The sequence below is a fragment of the Chlamydotis macqueenii genome, chromosome 7 (genome assembly GCF_036417535.1).
Source record: "Chlamydotis macqueenii isolate bChlMac1 chromosome 7, bChlMac1.mat, whole genome shotgun sequence".
NCBI lineage: Eukaryota > Metazoa > Chordata > Aves > Otidiformes > Otididae > Chlamydotis > Chlamydotis macqueenii.
In genome coordinates, this window is record NC_141562.1 from 161,538 (window position 1) to 184,788 (window position 23,251).

The 23,251-nt window shown below is 45.9% G+C and overlaps 1 protein-coding gene across 6 annotated transcripts in view; it reads right to left on the reverse strand.

Annotated features, from left to right (window-relative positions):
* Positions 1–23,251, reverse strand: part of LOC147600023 (uncharacterized) — a 32,471-nt gene that overhangs the window by 3,412 nt on the left and 5,808 nt on the right. For 2 of the 6 annotated variants that reach the window (XR_015259022.1, XR_015259024.1), the window contains 7 exons: positions 17,884–18,734; positions 10,603–10,764; positions 7,849–8,035; positions 6,738–6,892; positions 5,499–5,525; positions 3,868–3,986; positions 1,426–1,603 (listed from right to left, as the gene is read on the reverse strand). Coding sequence is in view for 2 of the 6 variants with exons in the window: in XM_086751689.1 (XP_086607815.1) it covers positions 3,868–3,986; positions 5,499–5,525; positions 6,738–6,892; positions 7,849–8,035; positions 10,603–10,764; positions 17,884–18,734 (1,501 nt within the window). In the remaining 4 variants the exon portion in view is untranslated. The remainder of the gene's footprint in view (positions 1–1,425; positions 1,604–3,867; positions 3,987–5,498; positions 5,526–6,737; positions 6,893–7,848; positions 8,036–10,602; positions 10,765–17,883; positions 18,735–23,251) is intronic. The other 4 variants (XR_015259023.1, XR_015259025.1, XM_086751689.1 and 1 more) reach the window with 2 other exon arrangements.

A 23,251-nucleotide genomic window follows, 5' to 3' on the forward strand; every position in this document is an offset into this window, starting at 1 on the left:
TATTTCAAAGGTATTTACAGAAAACAAATAGTTAATAACTACTTTGGATATGAAAAAAAAAAATAGCTTAAAGGCCTGATTGGTGTGGTGCAGACTTATTTTTTTTTTTTTGCCAGCTACTATTTTGTTTTCTTTTTAATCTAATGTTGTATTATTTTTGTTTCATTGACCTCTTAAGTCTTTTACAATGGAACGGTCAAATTTCTGCCTTGATGTTATTCTTTATTTCTTTGGCTGCTTCTCAACCCGGAGCATAGAGATGTCCCTTGGTAGCAACTTCCCCTCTGAAGAGCAGCGTTCAGAGCTGGCCCTGAGGCTCTAGGGCCCTCTTCGGCCTCTGCTATACAATTCTGAAGATGGGTTTTTGCAGTTAGATCTGTACTGTCCTTCCTAACTTATTTCTCCCTAACCGCAAAGTAGTCATTGTACAGCAGCAGGCTTCTGTTAGCTGTCAAACTGAAACTAGCATCCTTGCCATGAAAGATATCATAATTTGAGGATAGCTTGTTCTCAGGCAGCTGCATTAAAGCTGCAGCTCCCATAGGCACACAGGTGGGTGTATCTGCACAGGGAATGCCAAGCTGGGATTGCCCAAAGCTTCCCAAATTAGATCCTGCCCTGGAAAGGGATTGGGGATAGCATCAGAAAAGCTTCTGAGCAGAACTGCTTTCATTGAGATGGCTGCCTCTGTGTCTCTGCCAGGGCTGGAACAACTGCTGGGCCAGCCTGCTTCCCAGCAGCAGTCACAGCAAGCAGCAGGACACTGCACATCTTGTCTGTTTGTCCTCAAAGGGAGCTGAGGAAAGTAAGGAAAAATGACATGACGGTGCTATGCACTCCTACTTGACTCTGGCATTACAAGCGATCCCAAAAAATCCAATCTACCCAGAGATAATTTCACATTTATTTTATAATGTCAGATGAAATGGCAATGTACAGGCAATAAATGTAGGCTCCGGCAGAATTTGCAGCTCAGTTTTCACAGACCAGGCTGGATTCTCTCCTTACTGTTCAAAGCAGCATCCAACTGTGTAATTGTTTAACAAGGGCAAGTATTTGACTGTATGATGCTCCACTATCATTTAAGAACACTCTTCTGTCACTAAGACCAGTCACAGGGGAAAGGCAAAATTTCTTGCCTTGGGAGTAATTTAAGCTGGAACTTCCTTGTTCTCTGTGGAGGGATCATTCTGCAATGATTTGAGGAAGAAATCTGCTTTTCTGCTATAGGTCAGATCCAGGTCCCTGTGCTGCTTAAGTTTGTAACACCATGATCAAGTCATTTATCAGCCTGTTCTGGCCCTTTGCACAAAACAGACTTTGCGGGAGTAAACATACAGGCAGGAAAAAGAAAATTAAATGAAAACCTGAGCCTGTTTAGAACAATGTATGACAAACCACCAAGTCTTGTGCCAGTATGTTTACCTTGGCAGGCCCCCCTGTCTCCTGCTGGAAGAACCAAGTTCTCTCTTTACTATGAGCATTCTTTCGCAGATGTTAAAAAAAAAAAAGAAAAAGACAGAAAAGAAATACAAAACAACAACCCTGGAGCAGATTATTCATCATATGCAGAGTGGGAGCATGACAGGGGATTTGCTTTGACCTAGTTACAGAAACAAAAACAAAGAGACTTTCTCTAATTGCCCAAATGACTCAAGTGGGTCTGGGTGTCAAAAGCAACAAACCTCTGCTTCCTTCAGAGCTATATGTTAATACAGGGCACCAGGCTCCAACCTGTTCCAGCTCAAGACCTTGGGAGATGTCTGTGAGCCCAAGGAAGCCTGGGTAAGCAAAATACATCCAATTCCATATGCCTACATGTACAAACAGGACCAGGAGCCAGGACAAACATGTTTCATAACATATAACAAAGACAGGGGCTTTAAAAGCTGAGAGTATCAGGGCTTCAACTTTTGCTTTGCCAAGAGCTGCAGACAAGCGAGACTTCCTTCCCAGTACTACTGTAGGAAGCACCTGGCTTTCTGTCCAGTGGCATTTGCAGGGCTGTCATTGATACGCTAAGCCTAACTTTTTATTTCAAAGGAGCCTGAGGGCAACTAGGTACCCAAAATGCCATAGGAGCAAGATGTCCGGCTTTTCCAGGCACCAGTGAAAAGCCTAATGTCAATGCATTGCTATTGTGAGAGTGAGAGCAAATACAGATAGGGTTGGGGCATAAGAGCTGGGAAGCAGGACAAGACGAAATGGAGGGAGATAAGGGGCATGAGTAGGGGTAAGGGGCTTATGCAGGTATAGGGGGGAGGACAATTAGTGGAAGAAAAGAGAAAGACACTCATCAGCTACAGAAAGCAGCCTGGAAAAATCAGCGTACAAGATCTCTGGCACTGCCCAGTTCCACCTAGGTAAAAAATCATCCATTTGGCATCTTGTTCTACAATGTTTCCATGATGGTTGTAGTTGTCCAGTATACATGTGAAAGTATAGCAAGAGGTATTTCTGTTAGGAGCTATTGGGCTGGTCCTTCATTGGAAGTACATTGATTTAGCCAGCCGAGGACCTAGCCTGCAACTCTCTCGGAGGGAGCACTGGCAGTGTCCTCAATGCTGCGGAGAAAGGGACAAGCAGGAGGTTACAGAGACAGGAATTCTCTGAAGCCCAAATAAAGTCTCAGTTCTATTCAGGTTTAGAGGGAAGGTTCACAAGAGTTTGTATTTCTTCCCCAGCTGGTTCACCATCTATTTTAGATGGAACTGTTTGATCTCTTTCTGCTTTGTGTTTCTTTCAGTTTCCCAAACAATAGGAGGAAGCTCGCCTGTTACGTGTGCTTGGGCCCCAACCAAGCTTTTCCCAGCTGGAAAGATCACTCCATGAACTACAGAAGGGTTGTGGGTTTTTTTTTCCAGCCGTAATTACAGGATTCCCAGTTCCCTTATGCATTTTGTAAGATAGGTACGTGCTGTCTAAGGGGAACAATGGGACATTCCTGAGTGCTTAAACAACTGCTGTTTCCCCACCACCACCACCCCCTCTAAAACCTGAGGAGGGCTTAAGCTCATTTGAGCTGTTCTGCTCAAAGGTTACTGAGACCTCAGCTGAAGAAACACAGGGAGGTGCTCAGCTCTGTGTAATGCTCCTGCTGTGGTGAGTAACATACCCAGGCTCTTCCTGTTACCCAATTACACACACAAACACCACAAATCTACCAGATCAGCTGGGAGGACTTGGCAAGCGCACAGGGAATCTCTGTGCAAGGGGCAGCTGGCAGCGCTGCCATCACCTCAGATAGACGTGCACCACACAGTATGGCTCAGAGGTCAGGCTGTAACTGGCTGAGTAGACATATTTGCCCAAGGGACCAGCACAGATCTCTTAATAGAGGTGAGAACCCATGCTTGACCCAAATGTTCATCTACAGCGACAAGCAGGACCCACCCATGAGCTCATGCTCAGCAAACTGCATTTCTCCTTCCTCTGACAGAAAACCTTCCACCTCATCCCAACTGTCCCATCTCATCACACACATTATGGGTTACTCTTCCACTGGATGAAAGGCATGAAGTTGGACAGAGGAGAGCATTAATCTCAACTGTAATGTTTCGGAGGGAGCAGAAAGACAAATAATTAGACCATAGAATGGCTCTGGCTGACTGTGAACATCCCCTTGCCCTTTTGGGGGTAAGCAGCATGTTTTGGGGACCCTAATGTTTCCATTATGCTCACACGGGTAACACTATCCAGTTGGGATCTTAGAACACCTGGGCACTAAGGAAGCAAATGGCCGTGCTGGCCAGGACCACCATATGCAATGCTGAGAAGGTAAGGAGAGGTCTTCTCCAGCCACCAGAGGTAAATCTCCCACCACCTCCTCCTAGCACTAAATTAGAATCTCCGACGGTTCTGCCTTACCTGTACAACTGTGGGCAGGACCTCTTCAGAGCAGCGGAGGACAGCCCCAGCTTGTTCTGGTTTCTCAGACGTGTCTTCCTCATAAGATCTCTCATTCTCCCCCAAGCATGGCTCTCACCCTAGGAAACAAAAAGAAAACACAATTTGAAGGACCAGAGGCTGGTTGCTGGCAGACCTGATATGGCCAACATAGGATACTTTGGGGTACACCAGGGTGGTAGAAAGAGGAGAGCTCCTTTATTTTGGACAGATCAGTCCAAATAAGCTCCCACAAAAGAATTTTTAACACCGTGCAATAATGACCAGTGGCCAGCCTGTGCCTGTACAGGACACAATGAGATGGGATGGATCACCCATCACCAATACCATCCTTTTTGTATTTTGTTTGGCAACATTTCTGTGTCTAGGACCCTGCTGCTCTTTCAGACTTCAGGTTTCAGAGACTGAGGGCGCTTCACTGAGTAGCTGCCTAAAGGCACGTTTCACCTTATTGTTATACTGTACTAAAGGAAAAGAGAAGATCACAGTTTGGTTTCCTACCTGCTCACCTGCACCCAGGGGGACTTTACAACAAAAACAACCCAAAACAGCAGCTTGAGTCCTCCTTTCTATCAGGCCAGGTGCACAGGTATCAGCCCTTTTCAAGGTGGTGATTTTTGTGGACCATGAATTGGAAGAGATCAAGCCTTTGTTCCCCTGTCACGTCTACAAGGCCCTTACATTTGAAATGCTAATAGAGATTATCGGGAGGTCAGGGAGTCTCACAGGCCCTCCCTAATGTTTGTTCTCTCAGGGCTGAGCTCATCTGGACTCATGAGCTGAAAAGTGGTGATGCATCAAAAAATGTCATTTTTTTTGCTACATTGTTTTAAATTTCCTAAAGTAACGGCTGGAAAACCTTGGGAACAGAACAAAAAAGATCATACCCCAGGACTAGCGTGACGGGGAGAAACAATTCCCATTTCATTTAAGTTCTGAAACCACTGTCATGCTGGGTGCATTGTTCCGTGCTGTCCAGAGGGGCCTTCCCACCGTGCCACCAGCACAGCCATTGCTCCATGAGCTGTTGGCCACCTTGGGAGCGCACCCTGGCAGCTGCCCAGCCGCAGGCACCAGCCCAGGCAGAGCCTATTGCCCAAATTCTTCTTGGGGCTCCGCTAAGTTTGCGGTTCAAAACTTCAGATGAGGTCACAGGCTCATCTGAAAACTGCAATGCCGGTTTCTGTGCTATTGCGTTAATTGCCTGTAAGTGAGACTGTTTACTCATGGAAATATCAAACTGTTGTGTTTACTACTAGGATTAATGTGTGCTGTGGAAGGGTTTTGGAAGCCTCAGCGGTTAGTCCCTTGTTGTGCTGGTGTTGTCCCAGAAGAGCAAGCGCTGTTACAATCACAGAAAGCTGGCACAGTTGCCTGTTCCTGAAGGCTGGCTAGCTGTTGTCTGCAGTGAGGGTGGGAGAACAGCAGGCCACATGCAGTAAGTTATAACACATGCGTACCTGTTACTTTGACAGTAAACTTTGGGGGTCACTGAACTTCTTTTGCTCATGTATAATGTTATGCACTACAGGGGCTTGGTCCACGACAACGGCAAGTACAAGTGAAATATATTCTGCAAAGGCAGTACATACCGAGACATTCTTGCTGACTTCCAGACTCTAAAAACAAAAGGCAAACAAACTGATAAATAATGAGACAGTGAGACCATCTTACAGTGCTGGGAACAGACCGGGCTCTGTTCTCAGCTCTGCCCTGGAGTCCACTCATAGCCTTGGTCAAGTCTTTTATCTCTTTATGATTCAGTCCTTCATGTGTGTGATAATCCCTTCTTTCCGCCTCCACCTCTCACCTCTCTTTTGTATTTAGACTGCCAGTTCGTGTGTATAGCACCTAGTAATGGGACACTAATGTGGCAGGATTCCCATACAGTACCTGCCCAGTAGAAGGAAATGGGGCATTTCATGGTCAGGGTACAAAATGCAATACTAAGTGACAATACTGAGGTGTGGTGTAACAAGAGAGCACTAGGATTCAGTTTAAAGAGTGTGGACCTTGATTCTGCAGTCCTGTGAAGTCATCAGGTCTTCCCATGTGTTTAAAATAATGCTCAGAATTTGGCTGGACACAAGAAGCACTGAGCGCCTTTAAGGATTCAGCCTTGATTTGGTTTCTGAAGTTCAATGAAATGTCTGCAACCTATTTGCAACTCTGGGGTGGAAATTTCATGAGAAGGTCTTTCCTGTGAGAGACCTACTCCTTCCTCTTTCCTGTTGGGCTGGGAATACTCTGATTAGAGCCTCTGCCCTGGCATTTCAGCACTTCTGATCCCCACCGGAACCTCAAAGTGCTGAGGCAGCCACAAACCATGGGAAAGAAAGGGAGAGGAAAAGCATTCAGCTCCCTTGGACTTCAGCGACATGGTTTCCCTGAAACACGCTTTGGAGACTGGAGCTAATTACACTGATATGCTGCCAGTCTGGTAACAAGTGTTACCAGCTAAGGACTGGCCCACTAAAGTGTTTATATGTAGTAATGAATGTGTGCTTAGTTTCATCTCACTAGCAGCAGTAGTGAAGATACTTATGACAGAGTTCATACATTGAGCTATCTGGCGTTAGAGAGGGCAAAAGCCCATGTTGCTGTCTGCAGTGCTCTGTTTGTGCCTTTCTTGGCATATGGACACAGCCATTGTCTTTGTTTAAGGCTGGGATCAGAGAGGCACAGAGCACCCTGGCTCTCACTAGCCCAGCCCTGTTCAGTAGCAGACAGGGTTGGCTTGTTCTCTCAGCATCCTGCTCTGCCTGAGCAGAACTTCTCCCTGCTTCTCCCAAAGGTCCCACTCGGAGTCTGGCTCCAAGCTTATCACTCACCTTTCTTACTGCAGGGTCCTTCGACGGAAAAGCCTGTTCCTCAGCCATACCACCAGCTTCTCTGAACTCATTCTCCTTGTTGTTCTTATTGTTTGACGACTTCCTTAGCCCCACCATCGGCTGGCTGTTTCCTGAATCTGAGTATCTCTCTCTTCCTGCAATGAAACGCAAGAACTTGCTCAGATTTCTCAGCAGTGTCCTGCTAGGATGGTCTCTGGGCAGTGCTGCTAACAAACTGTGACTCCAGATGGGATGAGAACCCTAAGGACTTAATGGTGGGATGAGACTCCATGTGTTTTCATGCCACACATGAGTGGAAAGAAGGTAAATGCTCCAATAAAGTGTCCAGCCACAGCAGACTTTCTAATGTCTTCCTCATGGTCTTATTTTCCTTTCAGGTCTGCTCTGAAACTGCCAGGAAAGAGCATTTCTGAGCCTCAGCACTAGATGCTCTGCATTTCATCGGCTACTAGAGATAGGCTGAAGTCCAAGGTTTGCAATAAACTAACCAGCCTCGCTTAGTGGGCCGGTTCACATCTAACTTTGGATCCAGACTTTTCAGCTGGCTTTATTGTCAGTAGGCTGAGCCCAGTCTTTCTCAGCCTTCTGGAAAAGTTGGTCTCTGGATCCAAGCTTTGCAGCTGGGGCTTATTTCTACTTGGTCTATAGAATAAGTCATCCTCCAGGAATGTGTTCTGTGCCTGCTTGAGAGGGCAGGAGACTAATAACAGGCATAAGGCTTTCCATCTTACATCAAATCCTACCTTGGCTCAGAGGGGATTTTAAAGCCACACGGAGGGGCTCCACTAATGGACCCATTCAGGCATGCTAAGTTTCCGAAAGAGAGACCCATTTTGCAATGTATTTGCCCTAATCTTTGTAGCCACAGCTGCAGAGCAAAAAGTCTGGCTTCATGCATGTGAAGAAGCAAGTGTTAAAATCCTAGGTGCAAAGCATTTTAGAACGCATCTCTTAGCTTTCCAGCTAAGGTGTAGTTCCACTAACACCTTGCTCTGTTCCTATCTTTCCTAGGGAAAAGGAAGTTGCTGGTCAGATTATTTCACCCAGCTGGCAGCAAGCAGGAGAGCAGATTAGAGGTATTTGAACTCACCATTGTAACTGCTCAGCTTTTCAGTGTTCACTCCTATTTCTGGGATGATGGAAAGATCAGAAGGGTTTCCAGTCTGAACCAAGAGGCTGTGAGGTCTGCTCCTCCCAGCCAAAAATGTCTTCGCATCTTGGTATGAGTTGAGGAAGACACTGGCAGCTCCACAGGAGCAATGCTGCAGAAGGTACTCCTACACCAGACAAAAAGAAAGTATGCAGACTCTCGGGCTGCAAGGCCCAAGGTAACTGGGAAGTGTGATGGTACAGACAAATTGCAATCATTCCAGCCCAGGGATGCCCAGCCTTGTCCTGAGACCCATCAAGACCCAGACAAATTATTTAATTCTCTAAAAGGCTGAGGAGCCTGAAGTTGGTAATGTAGATTTTTAATGGGTTCATTGGTGTTTAACTAAAATTGCCTGATACTCAGCATCTTTTGGGTTTAGTTTCCCAGAAGGAATTGAATACAGGTTTCTAAACACAGAGCTGCTCAGCTAAAACATTTGTGTAAATAAACAGATCTGCTACAACAGTGACTTGCATTTTAAGATAATGTTATTTGTTTTGGAAAGTGCACAGATGTATTATCTTGTATTTTTATTGACAGGATGCCATAGTTTGCTTACAGTGAATCTGACTGGTAACGTACATGAGGTACTTCAGCTGGTGTACTTCTTCTGTAGCTGGTATGGTGATGTAGAAGATTTTCTACCTTGCACAACCAGGTTGCACAAGAGTTTACTATGGCAGGAAGCAAGGAGAGCTTTATGCAGTTGAACTGGAAAGGGAACCAAACTGTTTATTTGTGTTGGAACCAGGACAGGCCAACACCAGTTTAGCACCTCTGCAGAGGCCCAAGCAATTGACTGTTTTAATGTAACATCTCATCTGGGTATTTTGCCACAGCAGCATGGCACTTTGCAGTACCTACACCTTGGAAGAATGCTTTGAAAAGCTGATGAAAGATGCTGCTTTTGGCACAGGGCATTAAAGATTTCCCTGTAAAGCAAAGAATGTGGAGTAACCATGTTCCCACTGTGTCCCAGGATTGAAATGTCATCGGTCTCTGCGATGATGTCTGTAAAGCTTTCAAAAGAGCATTGGGAGCACTGGCCGTCTACCATCCTCATGACCTGCTCTTAATACCACACTAACCCATCTCTGCTCTGGGGGTTGTGCCTTCCATAGCCATGTCTGGGGCACTGAAACCTTTCCATGCTCATAGTCTGCATGGAGAGTGAACATGGTTTGGAAAGTAGCCTTAGGACACCCTCCAAAATGCAATGTGGACAGCAACATCCACATCTCCTGGCAAATTAGGGTAGTAGTGTACACCTTCTACACAGAGTGGCTGTGAATCTGAAGAGGAAAATGACAGACAGCAGCTCAGATATAGGAGATGCAGGCACCACAGAGACACCCAAGAGAGAACATCCAGTTTTGCAAAGCACATTGCAAGTGCTGGACGTTACGCTAGGGGATCAAATTCCCCACTGAACAGCATGGGACAAATGTGGCTGAGGAGGCATTGCTGAGAGATCTTGGAAAATACCAAAAAGAACAAAGTTTCAAATATTTAAATGAAAGCATGGTGCCTTTCATTTCAGTGGGAGCTGAGGAGGAGGGGGCACATACACCAGATGAGGATTTGACCCTGAATTTGCAGCTTGGAAGAGTTACTTTGAGCAATGACTCACAGTTGTAAAGCTTCAGGAAATGTGTTAACAATTCCCAGGCTCTATGTAGGAGGCTGCATTCCTCTGAGCGTGAGAGATGGGTACATGGAAATGACGAGCTACGCTGCTCTGCAACCTGACTCACAGCTTTGGCTTTGGCTCCGAGGAGGAGTCAGGCACCTACTGCAGATCCAGTCCCAGCAGGTGGGAGAGCAGCGCTGGGGGAGGAATGACACTGTGGGGAGAATAAAAGGCTTGCCACAACATGGCTGGGAAGAAATAGCTGAGTGTGACAAACCCCTTCTGTTCCTTTGGGGAGCAATAAAATAAATAGAAAGGGAAGAGAGGAAAAAGCTGGAAGCCTGGTGTGATGGCCAAAGAAAAAGAACTGAGAAGCAAAGGTGGGGTAGAGCTGAACAAAAGATGCAGGGGCTAAAAAATGCTACTTAGGAGGACGCTGAAATGATTTGCAAATTTCAGTCAAATTCCCCAGCTAGCTCTGGCTGATAAAAAAAAAGCCAAATGGGAACACCGAGATGTTTCATGTCAGAGATTCTTCATTTGGCAGCTCAGAAGTGCAGGAAGGGAAAGAAAGCATGGAGCTGGATAATGGCACCACTGCTTCTCTTTCCCACTGTGTCTGTTTTGTGGAAATTCTGGGATTTTGACAGTTTGAAACTAGAAGGAAAAGAAAGAGCTTTTAACTCAAAACACAATTGCTAAGGTCGTCCATGGAAATGTTTTGGTTTGAAAGCATTAATGGGGGGAGATGTGTTCTTAGGAAGTTTTCAACTGTAGAGAAGTAAAAGCTACTGGCTTTGAGCTCACTATTGCATGAGGTGAGAGGGGTGCTTTTTAACTGAAGAGAAGCAAGAACATCTGGGAAACAAAATTGAAGAACAGAAACCAGCCTAAGGGAAGCTGAACCCACTGTGGTGGGCAAGGGCTTCCCAAAGACCAGAGCACCCAGCCCAGGTGGATGTGGAGTCAAGTAATTTAGCATCTTCCCTCAAACCTATTGGTACTTTCCGTCTGGGCCTTGAGTATATAATTTAATGGAAGATACTATGGTGTTTGCTTACCTCTTTTATCTGGCTCATCTTCTGCTCTTTCTGCAAGCTGCACACTTGCTTTTGGAGATGCAGGTTGTGCTCCTGCAGCTGCCCAATCTTCTCAATCAGTTGGCAAATATGTTCCAGGTATCCCAGACCAGATCCCAGGGCTTTGCTGTTACCTTGGTTCACCTGCAATGATAATACATCTTGGATCATGGCGTAACAGCAGAGCAATTCTTACTAGGAGTCGGGAGCGCAGCACACTCCTTGCAGTTATGTGGGCTGTGGTAAAGACACTCTGGCTTCCTCTTGCAAGGGGCTTTGGTCATAGCCAGATCTGAGCTACAGCATTGCTTGCTCACAGCTCTTTTCAGGATTACTCAGCAAGATGGACCATCAGGGAGATTCTTCTGATTGATCACAGGCTGACACAGAGGAAAACCTTGTGACAGCCTGTTTCTAGTTCCACCTCCCAGGCTAATTTTTCTCTTTTACTGGCCACAGGACCCTTACAAACAAATATAGTTCTGCTGCATGGTATAGATGACTGGGGTTAGGATGGCTCACTTAGCCCATAGCCCTCAGTGCAAGTCACACTTATCTGAACTGAGGCCAAGCTTGGCTCCTACACAAATCTGCAGGTTGCAGTGATTTGCTGCTTTCTGACCAACCTGGGGGTACATTTTGTCTACCTTTGGGGATCTGCAACCATTATGGCACAGCTAAACTCGCATCCTCATCACTGGTGGGTCAGAGAGAGGGACGTGTGCCTGAACCAAGTGACCAAAGTGAAATAACATCATCTCACTGGTCTTTAGCAGATTCCAGCTTACATCCCTGCTGCTACTTTCTCAGTTGTTAAGAGATGCCTGAAGAAAGCCTCCAGGATCAAGCTTGCCGTCTGGCTATGGCGGGATATTCTGTACCACTGATCTCTCCACATCCACGACCTGCGGAGTCTCACTGATGCTCAGCCAAGCGCAGTGCTGGAGATAGACAGCAATCCTGCAGCAGAGGAAAGGCAGTGGTGCTTCCCAGCCTCCTGCTCTGCACCTCACCATTCCTGGCCCCAGGACTTCCCAGTGCACAGCAAGCGTCCCCTCCTGCGCCGCAAGCAGGCTCTGCCGAACGTGCTGCTAACAAATACCCGCAGAGGCTCACTTCCACCTTGGCGCTGCCTGCTGATGTGCGTGTGATATCAGTAAGTAAAATACGCCTCGATCTTTACAAAAGCAGTGCTCTAAGTTTATCTTACTTCAAAAAATAAGTTGCCTCTACAAAAGCAGGAAGCTTACTCTGTCTCCTTTCCCACAACAACCTACATTTTTGGGGAAATGCCAGCCTTGGACTCTTCCTGTCTTTTCATTATGTCAGAAAGCTCATGGTGTGTTAAAAAATAATCAACATTAGGATTTACTTTTTCTTTAAACAAATGATGATACAATGTTATTTATAAACAGGTATTATTATGTCCAGATGCTTTTGTGTCTGAGGTTGGGACAGAGGTCACATGAAATCATATGAAAAACTGTGATGACTGTAAGCCAACCAGTCATTCACATTCACAATTTTTATTTTCCTCTCAGGCAAAGCCTGCAGAATTGGTGGCAAGACAAAGGTTCCTCAGCCATAAAACGGAGTCCTTAGTGTGTCTGAGCAGTGGGAAGGGGCACAGCCCCAGGACTCACAGGGAGAACAAAGCCTATGTGGTGTCTGCTGGGAAAAGCTTGAATCAAAAGCACTATAACTGACACATCTGAAAGCAGCTGGGGGTTTAGGGTGCCCAGCTTCAGAAGCATGATTTTCAGAAAGTACATGAGTATCAGCTTCTGAAAACCTGGCTGTTTTGAGCTGTCCCAAATGAGTAGTCATTTTTTCGTGCTGTCCCAAAATGGGTAGTCAGAAGTTCCTCATTATCCTTGAAAATGTCGGCTTTCTGCCACTCTGTACCCTCTTTTTGCACATTTAACAACTCCCCTTTCTGCCAGTTTGCTGTTGCAGTGACTGATGGCACAGCTGCATTGCCCTAAGGAGACAATGAGCCGAATCCAACCCATTATAGATGTAGAAGGATGAGGGAAGACTACAACGGGCAGAGGAGCTCTTGGAAGAGAGGGTAAAGCAAGACTTTGACTGTAACCTTAAGATGTGGAGAAAGCATGAAGCATTTGACTGTGACCTCTTTCAGTTAGGGACCCTCTTTTGTTCTGTATTTGTCCTGTGCTTAACATCGAAAGGTCCTGCTTCGTGTTCACAGCTGCTAGGTTTATAGGGCAAAACAGACAGCCTGAGGATAAGAGAAAGTGACCCTAATTTCCAGTGCTCTGTGTCTAAGGCTGAAAGCATTTGAAAGTAAAGGTGTGTTTGGGGCAGGCATAGAGAAAATCTGGGTTTTAGCAAAGTCAGAGAGAACTTCCAACTCTTGAGAACAGGTTCCTAGAAAATCAGAGGGAAAAGGTGTAGAGCAGTTGCTCCAGGTCTTGGGGCAAAGTGGATTTACCCCTGTAGAGGACCTAAACCACACTGAAGGTCGGACTCAATATGCTGGAGGCCCCTGTTTCACAGCTGTCCTTCAGAGGCTGCTCAAGGCAGGCAGCCTAGGCTATTTAATAGGAAATTAATTTGCATTTTATTGAAGTGATCCTAGTAAGCGCAAATGAGCAAAAGCCAAATTGGGCAGAGCCTCCAGTGCCTGCCCATCACTGTAGGGCTAGCCACCTCTGTGGTCAGTGTGCAAGGGTTAAAAACCTTTAAGGGGGATGCTTCACCTTTCTTGCCCTGACACAATGCCTGTTTGTCATCAGAGTTGCTCAGATATGGCAGGTATTCAATACAGAAAATTTGTGTAATTTAGCTGGTTCCCCCAACACAACTGCTTAGAGAGGGCCTCTCTAGGGACCCTTCCAGGCCTTTCTTTTCCATAGACTGAAAATACCTAAACAACCTTTAGTATCTTCTGGTCATGTCAAGTGGAGCATAGAACCTGCTCTCTCACATTCTGGCCTAAACACTTTCCTCTCAGCACCTGTGAGAGAGGTTTATGCTAGCAATGGAGGGTGAGCAACCACAGGAAAACTGCAAACATTTTCCAGGATGAGTCTCTTCCAGTCCCCGTCCTCCTAGCTGAAGCTTCGCAAAACATTCAGCTAATGAAACTCAGGTGTTTCCTATTCTCCACATGGGGTTTGTCAAATAACATTGGAACAAAAGCCATGTACCCATTTTTGAGTTGATGGTGATACACCAACTATGAAGAAGGAAGAAGATCTCACCAACTTTTTTGAAGGTGAAGATTCAGAGGATCAGATAGACACAACTTGCGAATCAGAGGTTAAAGTTGCATTAGGAAAGTAACAACATAATGTAAATAGGTGCCAGATTTTGCTTTCAGGTAAATCAGACTGAACCAGACCCTCATGTGTACTACACTGAGTTATTCCCGCTAAGGTTTTGACCCTGCGAAGTTAAGGTGCAGTACACAGACTTTACACTCATGTATCTGCCCTTGTGCTCACCTGACTAAGTTTTGGGGGCAGGCTTTCAGTACATGCAGGCCTGCTCAGCTGGCAATAAACCATCACGGTTGCGCTGACCCACTGATTTCTTAGGAAGCCTAAAAGTACAGAATCAATAATTGCACTGTCAACTTCGGCTTATCTAGAGCCCTTCAGTCAATATTTTGACTGGTGCAAAAATCACGTTTTTCCTCTGACGCCACCAGAGTCACAGAGCTGGGAGCTTTTCAGTCAGGCTCAATGGAAAACTCTCCTGGGCTGAACGTGGCAGCAGGAGCCGAGACTGGCAGGCAGGACTAGCTTGCAGATGAAGCTCTTCTTCATTCAGATGGGAGCTTGCTGATTTTTCTTCCAGTGACTTTGGTTTCTGTACTTCATGCAATCCTCTTCACTTTCTTTTGTGGATAGTTTTGAGTTATACTATGCTCTGTTCTCCCACAAATCCCTCACTGCCTGCTCCTGTGTACAGAGGCAGTATGGTCACTGCGCCAACAGCCAAGGAACGTACTTACAAACCTCCCATCACGGGCTTGAAGCAACTGATTAGTGATGCCACAGGCTGAGCGGGAAGCATTTGTCACTGGAAGCTGACAGCACCAAAAGGCTTCTGAATAACAGGAAAGAGAGGGATGGTGCTGTATGTTTCTGATGGCTCCACCCTGCTGTCCAGGAGGGGCTGCGCTTGCTGATAGCTTCTGCTGTCCTCCAAGTGGTACGCACAGGCTATGGGGCTGACCATCACAGGGTGCCCTATCCTTCCCCTGAACCATACCACTCTGCAGAGAGGTATTTTGACTGCTTTGGCCCAGGATAATTAGCACTGCATAAATAATGTGTTCTTTTCATTTAATGACGATAATGCTCCCACCCTCTCTCTATTTTTCTAGGGGTATGGGCTGACTTTAAATGTAAACTTCAGGGAGTGTGAGGAAGTGTTTGCAAAGCAAAAGCATCAAAAGCTATGTATCTTCAAACTGACCTCAAACATTTAATTTTACTTAAAAGGAAATGCTTTTAGTTAGGCTTCAAAGTTCTTTTACTTGTTGTTTGACAGCTTCCACTCTCTTTCATCTTTCCAAACGTAGGCAAATTTCAAAATAATAACAGTTCAAAACAAAAGATCAGAAGCCTTTGTTTAAGAAATGCCAGACTGAAATGATTTGATGTATATTTTCAGCCAAAGCCATTCACCAAATGAATCCAAATGCTCAAAACATTTGGTCATTTGCAGTCTCTCTTTTCCAGCATTTTCCTTCCTGTTCTCTTGGAAGTGTGAGGGAGGCCAGGAGGACATCAGGGACATCCTCATCCAGAGATGGAATACTTGCTCAGCTGTGGTGTGCCAGTAAGCACAGTGCTGTTGGTATTGCCACAGCCAGCTGGGCTGGGGAAACTCATCTGCTCTCCTGTTACTTGAAAGTTGTATTCCCAAAACCAGCAACAGAACTGAGGAAGTTGCTGTCACCTATAATTAAATAATGCTCTCACCTGGCATTAAATACAAGCCAGTATAAGTGCTCTTGCATCTCTATCAACATGAATTTAATGCAGCAGGAATTTATTTGGTGGAACAATTTGGTTTGCCGTGTTCTTTGCCAAGCAGAATGGCAATACCCTGTACTGGCCTGGTACCTTTCAGACAACATTGATTGCATTTCCAGGAGTATCTGAGTCCCTGAGATTACACCAGGCCAGATAAGAGATTGGCTTCTAAGAACTATGTTGTATCTTGGACAGATTACAGTTAAATGTGGAAACCACTGAGTAAGCCTGGAGCAGAGCCTCAGCCGGGGTGAACCAAGATGCATCCATCAGCTATATGGGCAGACGGACATCATTTCTGATTGGGTCTCACTGTCCTGCCTCTGTTGTATGGCAGTGAGGACAGGTCACCCTCGTGCAGGTCTTGGGAGGGCAGAAGGCTCTGCATCCACCGGCGGCTGTCCCTGAGCTCTGAGGCACAAGGCACAGCAGCTGCTGCAGGGCTCTGCAGTAGGTTTCTTGCCCCAGTCACCTTGGGTGCTATCGGGCATCCCAGCAGTGTGAAGAGCACTGCTCTTGAGTACAGCAGTCTGGAGGTGCTCTGTGAAGAGGGGCAAATTCCCCCAGCATCTAGGTCACAGCTGTATTTATACAGCTCAAAAAACAAACAAAGAAAAGTGCTCTGGGGCACAGAGCTTTAGCACTCAGCCAGTGAGGATATTAAAAAGGAGGGGAGATAAGCCACCAAGAGCTTCATTTCCTCTTCAGCTTCTTTCTAATTTATTCTCTTGTTTATTTAAAAGCTCTGCTTTGGGAAACTGAGGTTCCATTTCACAAAGGATTTACAGGAATTTCACAGGCAGCCAGAGCTGTCAGACAAGACTAAGCTGGCTGCAAACCCTCCTGAGTGTGACAGGGAATTTAGGTAACTTTTTATAAAGTCTCCTTGTATTTAAACTCTCCTGTTCTAATCCTTTTTTGAACTCTCTGCCAAAAGGCCAGGTCGCTGCCTGTTGGGGAACCGTGCAAAGCAGACATCTGTCTTCTGCCTTGTGTGAGGCAGCTCTGGGGAGGAAGAGGTTGTTCTGTTGGATTGTGTGTTGCTTGTGCTGCCTTGAAATGGACTGTTAACAGAGATGAGCCATCTCTGACCTTCTTCGCTGCTCAGGAGGGTTTGGCATGCTGGAGAGGAAGGCCGTCGCCTGATGGTTCAGGGTGCAGGCGGAGAGGTCATGGTGAAATTACAAGCACAGTACATAGCACTTGTCACTTTGCTTCCTCCCACCCATCTCCCATTCCAATTCATCACTATTACTGCAATGAACGCCCTGAAAATAAATCCCCATTATGCATTGTTTGATGTTTTTGGTGTGTCTGTGTGACCCTCTTCACCTAGTCTGCCCCCCTCCTTTCCCTTTGCTCGTGGAGCTCTTTGGTCTGTCTCTCTGTCAAGGATCAACTCCCCAGTTAGACCTTCCCATCACTGGTTCACACAAGGCCGTGATCTGTCTGCATGTCAGCAGCATGAGCCTTCAGGCAAAGCACTGAGGCGAGAGCTTCCCAGCACTATGGGAGAAGGTGCACAGAAGGGCTTTCTATTCTCCTGTCAGTTACACAGTGTATTCAGCAAGGGGGAAAGAGTAGGACAAGCTGCTGAAAATATTATGTCTTTGCAGTTCAGTCAGTCTCAGGGATTTCCATCACAGCTATGCTGGAGGGTTAAAATGGGATCTCCATTTCCAGCCCAACAAAGATCTGAATTTGTGCGTTAGTTCCCTGCTCGCTCATGTCCTGGTTTTGGCAGGGATGGAGTTATTTGAGAGAGCTGGCTCAAGAGGACAGGACAGGCCTGGACAGGAATGAGCTACCCCTTAGACAAGTTCTTTCCAAACTTTGGTGCCCCAATAGCAGTCCAGCTGTTCCCAGGAACAGGAATAACCTGACCTTGAAAAAGAAACTATGTTCTGATCCCTGTCCGGTGTACCGGAGGATGATGACTAGCTTCATAATCTTCATTTATAGACTAGCATCAAGTCCATCCTCTAATCTAGGGCTTTTTGAAACATTCAATCTCCATAAGCCATTAGTTATCCTTACCCAGGCCCAATATATGTGAATTACTTCAGAATTGCACTGGTATGAAAAGAGCTCTTAAAAATCAATTGACAAGATTTGCTGCTTACAACAGTTTCAGGGGAGATTTTCCAACTCGCTCAGATGTGTGCTAGTTTGTGACAGACAATAGGACTTGAACCCTGGCTGAAGCGTTTGGACAGGCCTAGCTATAAAATTCAGTTTAGGTGTTTCTTACCTCACTCAGTCTACAGCATTCTTCCATGTACTCATCCAGACTGTCGCTTGTGGGGTACTTCTTCAGCTGATGTCCATTGATCTGAAGGTCTTGCATGCTGCTGAAGTTCTCTGGGAAATTGTCAGCAATTGTCTCTGGCTCTTCTGTGGGAGCTGGGGTGGGAAGAGTGCTTTCACTGGGAAGGTCTGTCTTTGAGGTAGGCTCCTTTTCCAGAGATTGCCTTTCACTTTGGTCAAAATGTTCATGACTTTCTTCCTGAGGAACACTGAAGTCTTCAAGGGAAGCTGTAGGACCCTGCACAGCATCTGCCTCCTGGCTGTAGTACTCAGCTTGCTTTTCACTCTCTGGATCTTGGTGACTGACTTTTCTGGCATGCTCTTTACATGTTCTCATTATCAGATGGTCAATTTCTGGAGAAGAAGAGGTGCTAAGCACACCCGAGTCACAAAATGAGTCTCTGCTGTGAAGCACAAAGCTCTTCTCTGAACCGGTCGGAGTTGATGGAGAATTAGCCCCGCTTGGCAATTCAACCCCAGAGTCCTCAGATTCAAATTTGGAGAATCTGTGAAGTCGGCACTTGGACTCAAAGGTGCTGAGATCAGGCAGCGTGGCTACATAGTCCATGCTTGCGGGGGCATCTGCGTAGTCCGGAGCTGCGGGTGCAGCTGCTGCGTTAAGATGTCCCTCGCCGTCTGGTGGGAGGCTGGCGCCAGGGAGATGGGACTCTTCTGTGCAGGCTGTGTCAGCTGGAGCCTCTGGGTTTAACCCCAGGTTTTGAATTCCTTCATTGCTCAGTATCTTCATATGTGTTAACACAACTTTGTCCTCAGCAGGTGGGCTCTTCTTACCTGCTGAAAAGAAAACAAGTAGAAGGTCACAAGAGGGTACAAAACTCAGCTTATAGTGCATCCCCTGAGGGATGTGAAAAATGTAAAACTGTCCATAGTAAGGTGGTAGAGGGGGACAGCCCTGATTTGTTTTTCTTGAGCTATATGAAGCTTTCTTGTAGGTTTTGCTACAACAGAAGTGCTGTGTTTCATAGCCCTGGAGTCCTTCAGGAGGAGTCACAAATGCTCAGAGAGTTCTGATTCAGGAGATAAATAGCAAACAACACGTGTAGCCAGATAACTTTTTAGTGATTACCTGTGTGCAGATGCAGAGATGTACATGTTCTTTCAGTATTATAGACATTAATTTAAGGCTAAAATATTTCCTATGATTAAATGTATTCTGAACTAGCAGATAAAAGGGTAAAACAAAATCTGTCTTTCTGCAGGCTTAAGCGAATTTTGAGTTGCAACAAGTAATTTGCAAACTGCTTGGTATTCTCTGTACACATATAGGTGACAAAAAGCAAGTACTGATAGGAAAAGTAAACAAGGCACTGTAGATGTTTTTCACTCCCTGTATAGTTTTAGATATGAAGTAATTTCTTTAATGAACTCTTACCTTCTTTGTGAAGAGAAAGGATATGGGGGCGGCTTTATTCATGAGGTTTTTTGCACATGGACAAAGACGACTTGTTTTCATATCACAATTATTTCACACAGTAATGTGGTAGAACAGCCTCTGGATGAAAGGCTGATCTACACGAGTTGTACATCTGCCCTTAGGTTTTCTTACTGTTTTTCTGAATCTAATATTTCACAGTGCAGACTTCTGGTTCACACTGGTTTGAGAGCCAGCGAAAAGCCCTGCATCCACCCTTTAGCAAACTGCAATCCAAATCCCTCTGTTTGTGGACTCGGGATGTGGAATTGCTGCAGTACAAAAATTCAGTTTCTCTGTTATCTTTTCCCTTATTCCTGCCTGACCCAGAGCACCTCAGAGGGCTACAATGCATGTGCTTTTCAGGATATCTTACTTCCTACTTCATTTCCTTTCATTCCCCTCTCTTACTTCCTTCCTTTTTGCCTAATATCAAACCAGCAGCTGCTTCACAAACTCGCTCCCGGTAACATAGCTGTCCCTAAGTAGGCAGGGACGCCTGGGACACCCCACCAACAGTGGAATGGGGAGAGCTCCGCTGTGCAGCCCTCCTTGACAGTAACCCAGAAAACCCCGTTTCAGAAATAACTCGTTTTCCAGCCTTCCCTCCTCCAGCTTGCTTTCTGCCATGTCCACAGACAAGGGAGACTTTCACTCATTAAGGCCAAGCTAGCTACTACATGGATCATTTTCCACTTTATTTAAATTCCTCTATTTGACCTTGAGAATTTCTTGGGAGAGCACTGAAACATCCCCTTTACTGTCCACAGGCAGACACAGATTTAATGTTTTACCTGGATTTTCAAAAGTGCTGTCAGTGATAAATAAAAAAGCCATCTGATGGGCTTTTTATGGCACTTGGGCACGTAGTGCTGATACCCACTTATAGGAGATCTTGTTTATCATATACAGGATTGCACCCGCCTCCCTTGGCAGGACTCACAGGCATCTCCCCACTGTAAAGAGCCGCATTTGGGACAGTCAGTGCCAAGCTGTCAGCAATGTAACATCAGTACGTTGCTGTGATGTGGGACAAGAGAAAGACATTGCCCATGGAAATGCCACAGGAAAGCTCATCAGGAGCTGCCTGTACTGGGCTGGGTACCCGCCCTTCCTCCTCTTGGGAGGAGCGTGGTGGACCCTGCACTGAGGACAAGGAATAGGGAGCCTGGTTTGCAGCTTCACACACAGCAAAATGCTACCTGTAAGAGGGAGCTCGGCGCCTGGTCTTGGAAGGAGGAGGTGGAGTTGTGACTGATTTGGAGTGAAGAGGATCTACCTGCTAAGCTGCAAATCCCTCTCAGCAGCAAGAGGTAAAGCATTGTATCTGCATGAAAAATAGAAGGCTACCAGGCTCTTTTGATGGCTTCACCACCCCAGATGGCACAACAAAAGCTCTGAGTCAGGAGGAGAGCAGTTGCTGAGCTGCACTTTCTTTTTAAGAACAAATCATACAGCTGTCATTCTTACCAGGAATTACTGTATGGAACTACTGCAATGGTAGTCCCTTCCCACAGACTCTGATTGCCTTCATTTATTAATCATGCCTTGCTTTCCTTTGATTGGCGATTCTCTCACTGTCTTTCAATCTGCCCCTTTTTTTCTTGCTTAACCGGTTTCACCCTGGCCTACACAAATATTTCTTTGTCTGAAATCAGGAACCAGCATATTAAAATGAGGTCTTGCTGCCTACAGAAGATATCAGATGCTTTAATTTGTATCTTTTATGACTACAAAAGCTACAATGTGTACCAGAATGTTTGGTTGGGGTGAAAAAAAAAAAAAAACCCTAAGGCAAAGAAATCTCTGAGTCTCTGTATGAGGATCCCCTCGATGTCAACAACTCAAGTGCTGACAAAGTTCTGCGCTGTGGACAACAAGGTCCTTTGCTCTCTTCATCCTGTGGCCACTCACAACATTGACTGGTTTCACAACAATTCTTGTTTATCTCCTCTAGGCTGCAAACCATTGATCTTGGTCAGCACTGGCAGATCCTGGTAACCACAGTGTTTGAGCATTTCTGATTTATTCTCCTAACGCCTTGCGATGATGCAAAACATTATTGCCCTCCTGTATCACAAGTTCAGAACGGATGCAAAGGATTTTGCAACACGTAGGCACTCATCCTCATTCATTCAATGATATTTTCCAATGGTCAATGAGGTCATCTGTGCTACAGCAAAGATATCTCCCATGATTAAGGCAATGTCCTGAAATTCAGGTTTTTCTTGCTGCACCTCACTGATAGAACAGTCTCTTCTTCCTCTCTGTTTACTGGGCTATGGAATCTAAACCATGGGTCTTCCAAGAAGCAGATTGTTTCTGCTACAGATCTTGAAAGAGGCATACAAAAATGCTCAGCTCTTTCAAGCACATTGCCAGCAAACAACAGAATGCTGCAATTAAAGCTCATCTGTGCAATTACCCCGGGGGGGGGGGGGGGGGGGAAGTGAGCCAGACCCTCAGCTGCTATAAATTAGCTCATTAGCAGAGCCCTTAACAGAGCCCTGTCAGTGAATTCCAGCTGAGGACTTGGCCTGTAAGTGCTCTGTACAATACCAGAGGAGAGGGGCTCCTGCCTGGTGCTGGAGGGAGTGTGCCATAGGGGTATGGTTATGGTTATGGTTATGGTGCTGTGGGGAGGCTTCTGAAGGAGGTGTGAAGAACTTCAGAGAGCTGAATGGCAGCATCAAGGTTGGTAAGATGTATTTACTTGTGCTGGAGGCCAGCCAGGTTTGACACTGCTGCTCCCGGGAAATCAGCCAATATTTTCTTTGTTGTTGTTATTGTTGTTTCCTTTCCCCTGGATTGGTTTTCCACACCCCTTCTGAGGTGACTGTCAGGTTCCGAAAGATGCTGCTTTCAGGCAGCTGGCTGGGACACTGGTAGAGGGAAGTGGGCTGTGTATATGTGCTTAGAAATCAATGTAGCTTCAAGCAGCATCTTCAGCATTGTGTGCCAAGGCCAAAACATCTCAAGCTAACTTGCGCTACTTGCCTAGTAGCCCTCTCAAAGGGCTGTATGGCTCTACAGTCACACTATATATAAACAGGGTTCCTGGGTTGTAATAGAAGCCTGTAACTGGTGACTGGTGTAACGTTGTGCAACCTGATCTAGTCAGGGATGTCCCTGCTCCTTGCAGGGGGGTTGGACTAGATGACCTCTGAAGGTCCCTTCCAACTCTAACCATGCTATGATTCTATGATTGCTGGACTTCTTGTGCTTGTACAGTTGGAGAGCAAGACTGTTTCCCATCTCCCAGGGAGGTGGTAGCAGTGAACTAGCTAATATGTGAAGGTAATTAGCAGGGATTGAAAGGAATTGATGTGTCCCAGCTAAGGCTCTAGAACTTTTCTTTGCTCTGTTTCCAGATTGCTTTCTAGGATACTTTTCTCTTGGCAGTTAGCAAAGCCTAGCAGAGAAAATTAAACCCTTCAAAGGTGAATACCCTCCCATCAGCTGCAGTTCCAAGGCTTTCCTTTCCTTGGAGTTTTATTTTTCCTGTTGCATAATAACCAACAGCTGCCAGGGCACAGCCTAGTGCATTAATATAGAGATTTCTGACTTGAGGAAGGAGAGTGGATATCTAAACATGAAATTACTGTCAAGCAGTTTCTTTATCCCAAGTAAGCTGCATGGAAGAGATGCACTCAAACAGGCAAAACTCCTGGGCATTCCCAATCCCGCCCAGGCCCAATTCCTGCAAAAGCTCCCACCTTTCTAGCAAACCAAGCCAAAGTCTGTATTCAAATCCCAATGCTCCCAAGCAATTGAAATTCAGGTTTTTTTTTTTTTTTTTTTTACACCTGTGGCTCACAGCCACGTTTCACTGGCAGTCCCTTCAGTGTGAGCCCCATTAAGCTCTGTTATGTCCCTGAGA